This window comes from Harmonia axyridis, chromosome 2, assembly GCF_914767665.1.
Source record: "Harmonia axyridis chromosome 2, icHarAxyr1.1, whole genome shotgun sequence".
NCBI lineage: Eukaryota > Metazoa > Arthropoda > Insecta > Coleoptera > Coccinellidae > Harmonia > Harmonia axyridis.
Window position 1 is genome coordinate 3,722,299 of NC_059502.1, and position 12,900 is coordinate 3,735,198.

At 38.6% G+C, this 12,900-nt stretch overlaps 1 protein-coding gene across 4 annotated transcripts in view; it reads right to left on the reverse strand.

Moving 5' to 3' along the window:
- Positions 1-12,900, reverse strand: part of LOC123672681 (paired box protein Pax-5) — a 154,401-nt gene that overhangs the window by 115,099 nt on the left and 26,402 nt on the right. For all 4 annotated transcript variants that reach the window (XM_045606895.1, XM_045606892.1, XM_045606890.1 and 1 more), the window contains exon 3: positions 11,250-11,285. In XM_045606895.1, the coding sequence (XP_045462851.1) occupies positions 11,250-11,285 (36 nt within the window). The remainder of the gene's footprint in view (positions 1-11,249; positions 11,286-12,900) is intronic.

A 12,900-nucleotide genomic window follows, 5' to 3' on the forward strand; every position in this document is an offset into this window, starting at 1 on the left:
TTTACGGTTTTTTCTCCCAAACTTTGAAATCAGTTTCCTCCTAAACTGTGACATCTACGAAGAATCGGTGAACGGTGTTAGATTTGGCGATCTCTGATATTAGTAGTAGAAAGTCGCATCAAAAAAAGTTGGAGGAAAAACCACACATCAAAGGATTATTCTCAAAAATAATTTGTCACTTTTTATAAAAAAAAAAATATATATATATTATCTGTTATTAACCGAATCTAAGGTTAATTTCAAACCATGGAAAATCATATGAATCGTGAGACGTCATTGGGAAGTAACGGGAAGTCATTGTACAAATTTGGGTCACCTGTTCACCCCTCGCGTTCAACAGTAGATAAACGATCCATATTGTAAAAAGGCCAACCATATGACAGTTCTGTATAACAATTGTCATTTAAATTCAGACCATGACATGAATAGCCCAGAATTGATACAGTATCTGAGTCATCATCTCCTCAGAGCAATCCACTCACAATCAAGCACCAAGAAACTTCAGCCTACTACACTTGCAGAACTAACTCCAGGCGAAAACCCGGAAACAGTTTCAAAACGTGAAATTGCAAATGCAAACGACTCCCGCATTTCGCCCAGAGGTGCCACACTGAATTGTCCACTCCAAACTTGATCACAGAGACCAAACGGAAACATTGCCAACAAACCTGCAGATTCACTGGCTTAGATAACGGCTCCAGCATTGTTCCCTCTGATTATTCGATTGTGGCCGGGGTGCTCAATTAGCGCAGATCTACGAGGAAACGCAGGTCGCCAATTTTTGTCGAAGGTTTCATTACATTCGTGGTAGCATGCCGTTTGTGCAGATTTTTGAACGGCAGCAGATCACGACTCATAGTTAGGATAATATGCGTGCTGTTGCGATAAGTGGACTTGTTGTTGAAAAATCCTGGTTGTGCTGTGGAATTAGCTGTAAACGTTCATTAAATCATTGGTGATCGTCGGGGCTCTCGGCCAGAGGCGTAGGACCTGGGGATAGGAGCGGAGATCTGGATGAAGAGGCTCGCATAAGTGACACTTATGACCAAGCGAGGAGTTGAGTTGTTTCGAGTTGAAGATTATGATTGAGAGTGTTGGTACCCTAAATGAGGGTTCAATAGAGACTCCTTCATGTTGAATTATGTCAATTTTCATTTTAAGTATCTAACTTATATCGAATTCTTAAGCAAACGAGTTCGTTTCCAATTAGAGGATTCATTTTGAATAGCCCGCTATCTGGGCAGCTGTCGCGTTTAGAACTGTCATCTTTTGACATTAGACAAGTGAAAACTACGCCATTATTGATAATTGAACGATACAGGCTTCCGCAATGCAAAGAAATTGTTAACATTCATTACAAAAATTGGTGAAATTTGGCAGTAACAGCTCAAAAAACTAAAGTACTTTTGGGACGTCATAAAGCAACTTTTCGGTGGTCAATAAACTGCTGAAAAACTTGAGTTGTAAGGATAATTTTGTGGTGTGAAAAATCGAAACCGTGAGCGTTGCTCAAGAATAACTTAGAATATTGCTGTTGCACCTCGTAGTGTTGACAAAAATGAAAGTTCCTTCATGGGAAGTTCATCCCATTTATTCAATTGATTTGGTGACGTAGATTACAAAAATACTTGCAGTTGGGCTATTATTCTAGAAATTATAGGTTATAAACTGAAATTTGAAAAATAAAATTTTATAATTTTCTCGATGTCACTTCTCCTGCACGTAAGATACGGACTTGAAATATCATCATGTTTCAGATCAGAGTTCGATCTTTAAAAAACATTTGTATTTGAAGGGTCTGTGTCTAATATTTTAGGAGATATAACGATTTTTGTATAGAGATTCAATTTTTTCTGTTTCTTCCTAAATTTTGTTTCAGTTTTTTGTGAACGACGGTTATTTTCAACAAGATGGCACTATGTGCCACATAAGCAACGAAACAATCGAAAGTTTGCAAAAGTTATTGTCTGGTCGTGTTCTTTCTCTAATTGACAAATAATTTCCTCTTGACAATGAAATAAACATCTATTGACTCCTCTGAAAATATATTCGTTTGTTTCTAACAAAATGAACCTTTTTTATGAAAAAAATGTTAAATGTAATTTTTCCCATGTAAATTGCAAGAATTTCGGAGGCTCCTATTTTTTGTCTATGAGCATCCTTATATAGGTGTATCGTTCAATACATCCAGCCAAAATCACTCAGGCGTACCAACTACAAATTCAGCAGCACTTCTCAACTAATCACAGTAGTTATACAGCCTCTCTGCCACTGGATCAGTCAAAGTATCCATCTTTACATTGCGACCGTCTTGAAAGGCACCTCCAGATACTTTTCTTATCGTTATTAATTGGTTTGAGGAAGTATTCGACCGGCCAGTATAATGGAATAATAATAATAATGATACAGAATCATGCACTCCTGGATCAGTGATGCGATTAATCATGGACACGTATAGGAGGTTTTGTTTCTAGTTTACCGAAGAAAAGAGATGAATGAATGAGAAATGAGATCGTCTTATGTCTTCATTAGACTTTGATGATGGTACGTGAAATGTCAGTGAAGATGAACCGTCATTCTTCATCGTTAGGGATTGATTGATTGAAGAAGATGTTATTTCATTCTTGTCCTCGAGGTGTTGGTTTACTGAATAAAGGAACAACACAATATAATAATTGAAGAAAAGCATTCACCCAAAGGATTTGTAGGTCACGGAAAACAAAAATTTTTTTTGCCAAAATTTGTATGCCGAAACACCGTTACCACAATTGATTTATTGGAAGACACGTTTGGTGACCGCCTAATTTCACGTTTTGGACCTGTGAATTGGCCTCCAAGATCTTGTGATTTAACACCGCTAGACTACTTACTGTGGGGCTATGTAAAGTAATTGGTCTATGCGGATAAGCCACAAACCCTTGACCATTTGGAAGACAACATTCGCCGTGTTATTGCCGATATACGGCCACAAATGTTGGAAAAAGTAATCGAAAATTGGACGTCCAGATTGGACTACATCCGAGCCAGCCGTGGCGGTCATATGCCAGAAATCATATTCAAAATGTAATGGCACAAGATCATCTTGCGGATAAATAAAATTCATGTCAATCGAATAATCCATCGTTGTTTTATTGCAATTTAAAGTTCTATAGCTCTAAAAAAACACCCTTTATGTCCTCTTGAACCAGAAATAAATGCAAAGTTAGCAAAATTGCATCAATTCAACAGATTTCATTCATTTGTAATATATAATCGAACAGAAGCGACGTAACGAGTAATTAACCACACCAAGCGCCACCTAGCGACTCCAAACACAAACCACTCCACTTCTCTCTTTCAACCAGAAATTGACACAATCAAACCTCTCCTCTGGGCCAGATTTGGACCCAGAAAAACCACCTTATTCGAACGGGAGTACGTTGCTCAAGGATTATGGTATTTACAAAACATAAACTACGATCCTTATCCGTGGAAAATTACAATCGACCTGCGTCTTACACCATCCCATTATCCGAGAGAGCGTAGTCCCATTCGGCATCTCCTCACTTATTTGCACCGCGCGTCAACACACACAAAAGATAATTTTCTATAATTTTCAATTTCATTTGCACCTACATCTCGGCAGGTATCGGGGTCGGATTGTGAACAGCCCGAGGTGGTTCTCTTCCGGCACGCGGTACCCAACAATCTGCTCGGGTACCGAGAAAAAAAAGGGCTTATCAATCAACCTTATTTCGCTGGCCTGGAGCTACGTTCGTTATGTGAAGTTTATTATGATGTCAAGCTCTTTTCTCGGCGCCGTATTTCGTATCTGAAGCAGCCGAAATGACAGTTCTGGTATTGGACGGTATTGGCTGGTGTTTTTCTACCGGATTTTATCGTGGCTTGAGAAGGAACACCACCAAGTGGCTTTCTCGGGATATGTCAATATTTGCGCAGAGGAAGAAGGGACAAAAATGATGTGTGGTGGCTCCAGAACGATTGAATGATCAGTTGTTGTTAGGAATATTACAATAATTCCAACTTTCGTCGAAAGAAATATACGAGTCTTTTTATAAATTTTCACAAAATTAGAATTTTGTCTTTTCTGTAATGATTTCTCTACGATTTTTGTACTTTGTAGGAATAAGAAAGAATAACAGTTACCAAAATCAATATAATTTTTTTCATCTGCTAGTATTCCCTCTTGAGAGGGAATACTGCTCAATTGGCTGCTCAATTCGAAACGAAATTAGATATATTTCTTCTTAAAAATCATTTTATGGTGTTTTCCCATAATTTCACTAAACAATAATCAGGTTTTTTTAATTTGCGAATGAAAAAAAATTTTAGGTGTACAACTTTGCTTCCGCGGTTTTGGAATAGATGGCTGTAGCGGTGAGTGGTTGTCGAAATGAATAGATAGTAGATGTCATACAATACTTAGGTATTTGTAAACATAACGCCATCGAAATATTAGTCGATTTGTGTCTGCATCATAAAGTTATTCTCTATTAAACATGTCAGTTTACGAACCAAATTCCCCTCATTTGCGGGAGGTTTTAATTTTCTGCTTCAATATGGAGAAATCTGCGGCTGAGGCTCGTCGAATGATCTCAAATACCTACGGTAAGGCCGCTATTAGTGAAAGAACGTGCCGATAGTGATTTCAACGCTTCAAGAACGGTGACTTTGACGTCGAAGACCAGCATGGCGGTGGAAGAGAGAAGGCGTTCAATGATACAAAATTGGATGCATTACTTGATCAAGACTCTTGTCAAACGCAACGAGAATTGGCAGTATCATTGGGAGTGATGCAACAAGCCATTTTAAAACTACTGAAAGTCATGGGAATGATTCAGAAACAAGGAAATTGGGTGCCGTACGAGTTGAAGCCGAGAGATGTTGAACGGCGTTTGTTTGCTCGTAAACAGCTGCTTGCAAGGCAAAGGCGTAAGGGATTTCTGCATCGCATTGTGACTGGAGACGAAAAATGAGTTCATTACGATAATCGCAACCGAATATTCATTTTACATCCATGGTACGTTATATCTATCACAAAATTACGACCTTCTACATGTAGTATTTGTTGATGTAAGATCTGTGTGAATTTCATGCAAAATATCATATTAAACAGCGTTGGGATTGGTCAGTATCTGAAAGGGTGACCGGTCTGGATGAAATGTCTCAAAGATCATAAATTTTTCCGCGAATGTTGACTTCACCGCTTTCCTCGAAGGAAAAGCAACCGACAAAGAAGCACCCCCACGTCTCTGGGAGCTCACCAGAGCCAACAAACATGCACGCGAGAAACGAAAACGGTCCATAAAGTTCCCGTGGGCCGATCACAATGGCGAAATAAACAAACCACTGCTCTCTAGCGCAATGGAATCGATACCAACATTACAGCGTTACAGAATACAGACAGACCGGCTATATATCCCGCACTATCTCCGTTATCCTGCTACGCAGTAGATCTAACGCCGATTCCGATCGAAATTTTAAAATTGGGGATTTGAATTGCTAATCTCCGGTTCTCAGAGAGCGCAGCACATTCGCGGATTTTTCCGATACCCCCCCATCTCTCTGTACTTTATCAAGCTGCATCGGCCGGCCTAGCTGGTTGAACAACGTTTGCTGCACTACTTTCTATTTATAAATTCCAACACGGCTAATTACATACTAAGCCTCCTACGCTTTTGAGGATAAATTATTCACTTTATTCACCGAGTCCAACTACCGCAATATATTTCGCTAGATTGTTTATGCCGTGTTGTGGCGCGTCAGCCAATCAGAACGTTTCGACAGACGTTACAGAAAATGGACAAGCACTAGTTAAACACGGATGTGATTTGATATATTTTAGAGCCGCATTGTAGGTTCCTTATCCGCGTTTACTGACTCACGATTTCGTCTGGAAAATCTCGGCGTGCAGTTTGCACCATCATAACAATTGTCAGTTAACAAATAGCCGAAGTGTTACCGTTTCTGCAGATCAAATAGCAAATAGGTGTAAAGCAGGTGCATAGGTCACTTTGTCATTTAAAGAACACTTCGTATTATAAAAATATATAAATTATTCAGTGAGATCATTTTGTTTTCATTTGAACGGTTGGCTCAGGTTAGGTTAGATATTCAAAAATAAGCACTGATTTTCGATGTAACAATTCAAAAATTTCTAAACATTGTTGAAGAGAGTATAAATTGGAAAAGGTGTTTTTTTTAGAGCTATAGAACTTTAAATTGCAACAAAACAACGATAGATTATTCGATTGACATGAATTTTATTTATCAGCAAGATAATATTGTGGCATTACATTCTAAATATGATTTCTGGCATATGACCGCCACGGCTGGCTCGGATGTAGTCCAATCTGGACGTCCAATTTTCGATGACTTTTTTCACCATTTGTGGCCGTATATCGGCAATAAAACGGTGAATGTTGTCTTTCAAATAGTCAAGAATTTGTGGCTTATCCGCATAGACCAATGACTTTACATAGCCCCACAGAAAGTAGTACAGCGGTGTAAAATCACAAGATCTTAGAGACCAATTCACAAGTCCAAAACGTGAAATTAGGCGGTCACCAAACGTGTCTTTCAATAAATCGATGTGGCACGAGCTGTGTGACATGTTGCGCCGTCTTGTTGGAACCACAGCTCCTGGACATCATGGTTGTTCAATTCAGGAATGAAAAAGTTAGTAATCATGGCTCTTTACCGATCACCATTGACTGTAACGTTCTGGCCATCATCGTTCTTGAAGAAGTACGGACCAATGATTCCACCAGCCCATAAAGCGCACCAAACAGTCAGTTTTTCCGAATGTAACGGTGTTTCGACATACACTTGAGCATAAGCTTCTCTCCAAATGCGGCAGTTTTGTTTGTTGAAGTAGCCATTCAACCAGAAGTGCGCTTCATCGCTAAACAAAATAAAATGGACGTAGTGCGCGATACGTATTCCGCACAGAACCATTATTTTCGGAATAAAATTGCACTATTTGCAAGCGTTGTTCAGGCGTGAGTTTATTCGTGATGGATTGCCAAACCAAACTGAGAATAAATCACTTGACAGCTGTTGAATCGGTCGCCATCTTGAACAGTAATGCCAACTTAAAGTTATATACCTCGAAAAAAAACACCCGTTATTTTCAAATCCACAATTTTGCTATATCATTATGAATTGCAAATTTGAATATTTGGAATCCGATATTTTTCCAAATTGTCGAATTTATAATAAACAGAATATTTATTATTTTCTGTATCTACCAGCCGAAATCCAAGGTCTGGCAACTTTTGCTCTCCTAGTGTCATCGGTTGTTTCACGTCGTTTGGCGCGCTTGAAGTTTGTTTTCTAAATTTCTGATATATTTAGGTATTTATTTCAATATATTTTTAGGTAATATGAAACGTTTGTTCACTATGGGACATAAAAAGTGCGTTCATTTTGGAGAAACTCGCGGATTGAATGAAATATCGTATCACTGATACGTTTTCATTTCCGCGCGCTTCATGTCAAATTTGATAGTTCATGTTGGGGACAAAATTTGCTTAATGAAAATGACATTCGCTCCCTCTATCTATGTTTTTTACTCAGAGTATCACTCTATTGAAGAACCCTTGACATGGCATATCATTCACCAATTCCTAGTACGTTTTCGACTTATTGTTATATTTCCAACTACAGAGGAACCATTGTCTCACTAGCCGAATTCAAAATGAAATCATCAACAAATAAAGTTCAACATACAGTGGTAATGAGAAGGCAATTATCTTTGTTGTCAGAGTGGTCGTAAATAAGCATAAAACAGTGACATAAATGAACAGTTATCTCAGCTGAAGATGTATTCGAATTGTCTATCCTTTTTTGTTCACCACTAAAAACGGAAACATCAATCACAACTACTCATTTTTGATTGTCCGCCATTTTGAAATGGATGCTACCTTTGTGAACTTTGAGGTAAAATAAAAAAGAAAACAAACAGATCAACCTTGAAACAAACACAAACGCGATGAACTATAATTCAAATTACTGCAGCAGACTGTATAGGAAAAACACAAAAACTATCAACAGAACATCTACGTCTAGTTCAGTTAAACAAAGGGAGTACCATTAACATATTTTCACACGATAGGCAGTATAAAGGACGTTCCCAAAAACCATTACCTAACCATGTCTCCCACGGCTCTTATTATTATTATAGAAACAAGATAAAGTACACGACCTTGAAGCTTAACTTCGCGTAATACTCAGGCTAGAGCATCAAGACAAGAAAATCTTTGTTATTGTAGGTCTGCTCGACATGAATTGTTGAAAGGGAAATTGTGAGAAAGAACAAAGAAACATCGTGTAAGGAAGAAAGTGAAAACTCACTCGAACACGACTAGAAACGAAGAAGAAGTTCATTATTTAACTGATCTTTACGTCTTCTGTTTCAATTTGCTCAACAAGCTCATATTAAGATCTTTTATGTGAAAAACATAATGTTAAGTTTTGATCAAGGTTCGTAGAACTCAGCGCCGCCATTGTCCAAAGAATCACCCCTGAAGTTAGTTATAGATAATTCGGCGCACTTTATTTGTGTGCTACGCGCAGTAGTCCTTTAATGACGACTGGCTATAATGATAATTTAACTATGGCCGTTTTATCTGTAGCACTTCTATGTTCTTAACCCTTTTCGATGGTTCGACAAAAAGGTCGAGGTGGGGGAAGAAATGGAACCGTCACATCAATTAGTTCGAGTTCAAGGCAGCTCAGTATATTCTACATACAGTCTAGTAAGTACAAGTCAAGTACAGTTTAGTATAGTTCGTCGTTGCTCTCGTCCCTTGAGACACAGTGTTCAGCTTGCACATTTCAAGTTAGTTAAATATTGGCCTAGTCGCCACGTGGTTAAAAAAGATCCTTCAGTCGGTCAAAATCTTCATTAGACCCTAGTCGGTAAATTGTAATTGGATAAGTGCGTGGAACTGATTCATAGTTTTCGATAACTAGTTAAGCGAATCTTGTAAAGTGTACCTTGTGTAATTGTATATATAAACCTACTTCAATAAATAGTGTGGAAAATTTCATGGTCCTTCGAACTTCAACAACCCAGCACCTTACAGTCCAATTTATGTATGGATGTTCTCATCTATTAGCTACACATAAGTTTCAACTTTGCCCTGAAGAAGTGGAAATATATCCGCGAAACGTTGGCATTAGTTGGTTTTAGTTTTGGATAACCCACTTTCCTAAAATCCTATGAAAATCAAGTACAATTTACGTCTAAGTATTCACCATATTATATAGAGTGGACCACATATTGGGCCAATTGAAAAGTCCCCAGTCTGATGCCCAGATGTCGGTGCTAGAATTAAATCCATATGATTTTTAGTTAGTACCAACCTTCAAACGATACGTGTTAAAATTTGACAGCAGTCCGACCATTAGTTTGTGAGATATTGCGTTGTAAGTGTTGCTACTTTTGTTATTTGAAAAAAGATGAAAAAAAAAAAGAATTTCGTGTGCTGATAAAATATTGCTTTTTGAAGGGAAAAATACAGTTGAAGCAAAAACTTGGCTTGGTGAAGAGTTTCCGGGGTCTACACCAGGAAAATCAACCATCAATGATTGGTATGCTAAGTTTAAACGAGGTGAAATGAGCACCGAAGACGGCGAACGCAGTGCACGCCCAAAAGAGGCTGTCACCGACGGAAAACTCAAAAAAGTTCAAAAAATAATTTTGAATGACCGTAAAGTGAAGTTGATCGAGATAGCAGACATTGTGAAGATATTATCTGAACGTGTACATCATATCATTCACGAATATTTGTACATGAGAAAGCTGTGTGCAGAAAGGGTGCAGCGTGAGCTCACAAACGATCAAAAGCAATAATGTGTTAATGATTCTGGACAGTATTTGAAGCTGTTTAAGTGCGTCGATATGTGACAACGGATGATACATGGCTCCATCATTTCACTCCGGAGTTCAATCGACAGTCAGCTGAGTGGACTGCACACGATGAACCGAATCCAAAGCGAGGAAAATCACAACAGTCAGCTGGCAAGGTTATGGCATCAGTATTCTGGGATGCGCAAGGTATAATATTCATGATTGCCTCCAAAAGAGGCAGACCACCAACAGCGATTATTATATAGCGTTATTAAATCGTTAAAAAACGGCCCCATTTGAAGAAACAGGTGCTGTTTCATCAAGACAATGCGCCATGTTACAAATCAATGAAAACAATGGCAACATTGCATGAATTGGACTTCGAATTGCTTCTGCATCCACCGTATTCGCCAGATCTGGCCCCCAGCGACTTTTTCCTGTTCTCAGACCTCAAAAGAATGCTCGCTGGAAAGAAATTTAGCGCCAATGAAGAAGTAATCGCCAAAACTCAGGCTTATTTTGAAACAAAAGACAAATCGTACTACAAAAATGGTATCGAGAAGTTGGAAGATCGCTGTAATCGCTGTATCGCCCTCTAAGGCAACTATGTTGAATAATAAAATCGAATTTTGCCAAAAAATGCATTTTACTATGGTAGACCGGGGACTTTTCAACTGGCTTGTTAAGAAATATTGATTTCGCCTTATCTTGATTTTTTTTTAATTGTGAAAGGATGAATCGCATATATTAGACACAAGCGAATGATTTTTCGACTAACGATTTCAAACAACCAACAAACATGCTGCGATGAGTATTTTAATTAGTAGTGAAGCGTCACTAATCAATGAATAACTACTTGGGAAATTAGTGATATCCGAAGAGTTTTCCCATTGAATTTCCACTCAGCCAATCAAGCAGTCAGAATTCCCGTTACGGACCTAGACAAAAGCCAATCGGCATACCGAACCCAACTTTCTTTTCTTAGTAATAAATTGATTATGAACGTCCAAGCTCCAGTATCGCATATTGCATAGTTGTTTTGATATATGAGCCTATCGCGAAAAAATCCCATACAGTTCTAGATTCTAGAGCGTCGGTTTCTGATTGGCCGGACAGGTTATCGAAAAATGAAAACTCGTTATCGTTATGGTGCGCCTACACGATCGCAGAGAATAGAAGGGTGTGCTATAGACACTCTCTGGTCCATATTATGGTTCTATGATATATCGGTGTTTCACATTGATTATCTACTTGTTTTTGTCATTCTTGGGAGATAAAGTGAGCCCATTTGTAAATGCGGATATGAATTAAACTCGGGGCTGTTATTCTTAGAAGATATGGTTCTCTCTTCCTACATCCACGTAAAGGACAATGAGGTTATGGGTGTACTTACCATCGCTCGACGAAGATCCCACGTGAGAGCCATCTCCTGGGAAGAAAAAGCAGAATTAGTTATTTCTATGGTCATGAGTATGAAAACATAGAAAAAGTAATGACAGTTCAACAAATTATTATTTTGAATGTCTATCAATCTGTCGGTTACATAAGAAGAGATAAAAGTTTTCTGTACTGACTACTGAGAGATGATTCAGTCGACATCAATAGTAGAACAATGTTTAATCGTTGTTAACATTGTTTCCGACAAGGTACCCTCATCTGACTCGAACAATGCCCTGACAATGAGTTTTCAAGTTCATTTTTATTTACAATGGTTCTGTTAGGTTATTGGTTTTATATTGACGGTCACTAATGAGAGAAGTTAAGGACACATGCATCTCTTACGTTAATATAATTTGATAAGTAACACTTCACTCAATAAGTCCCAGAACTGACAAATGAAACCCCAGTTTTTCTTAAAAATTCAACAACAACAGTTGTTGTTAAAATGCCTAGAGCACGTGTACGCGGAATTTATCGCCAGCTAAGTTGTCTACTGGTCTAAGTAGGCGGGGTTGTCATTTCGAGAAATCGCTAATCGTACGAACAAAAAGCCAACTATTGTTACGAGATGTTGTCAAGCATGGTTTGATAATGCCCAAAATCAAAGAAGAGTAGGCACTGGACGTCGAAGAGGCACAAAAAAAAAGTTCAAGATCGACATCTTACACTTATGGTCATTAAAGACCGATTTGTGACAACTCGATCTTTGGCTGATGAGTGATTAGAAGAACAAGGCCATCCTGTAACTATCCAAATGGTTTACCACTGGATAAGGTCTTTTGAATTGAATTTATCTGATTTGTAACTTGAAAGTGTCAACCGCATACGAGGAAGCGCTTCTCCCAGAATCAAATATGACTAGGGGAAAAGGGATTCTTTGTATGCGGTCGGAACTTTTAGCTTCTTAGGTAGCTCATCGGTTAGAGCGCAGGACTAGTGATTCGTAGGTTGCGGGTTCAATTCCCGTTCAGGGAGGTACTTTTTCCGGAAATAAAACTTGTCTGTCCTGACAATTATTTCCAGATGAAAAATCATTATTTCAAATAAAGAAGAAAACTACCCGAAACGAACTTAAACGACAATTTTGTAGCAGAGCGCACAGTAGCCATCAGGATGCCAGAGTTCTAGGCCGCCGCTTCTGCCGCCTCCCACAAACTGTTAGAAACTCATTGTCTTCGCGCCATTTACATATTCATTACCGCACGTTCGTTCTGCAACTACACGATCATAATTTGCTGTCCGTGCTGTTGCTAAACCCAGTAACCCAAATTAGCCAGGGATTTCAGATTGACGCGGTCATTAGAGATGGAATCGAAGCGCAGTTTTGCCCCGTATATAACTTCTTCGGGCCGATCAGGCATTCACTCATGTCTCCTTGAATGAACGTGTGCGGAAAAGATTTCTATAGAGGTGCACGAATATCTAATTTCGTTCGATTTTGCGGAGATCGAAGCTTTCCTTATACGATTTATTCTGAGCAGAGTTTGAAAAGTTGCGGGTTTACGTAAATGTTTACTGTTTCCACGTAACATAGTTTCCTTTCTTTATATACTAACTCTCAAAGAAATTGCAACACCCAAAGAAGCTGTTAAAATTTTATTATT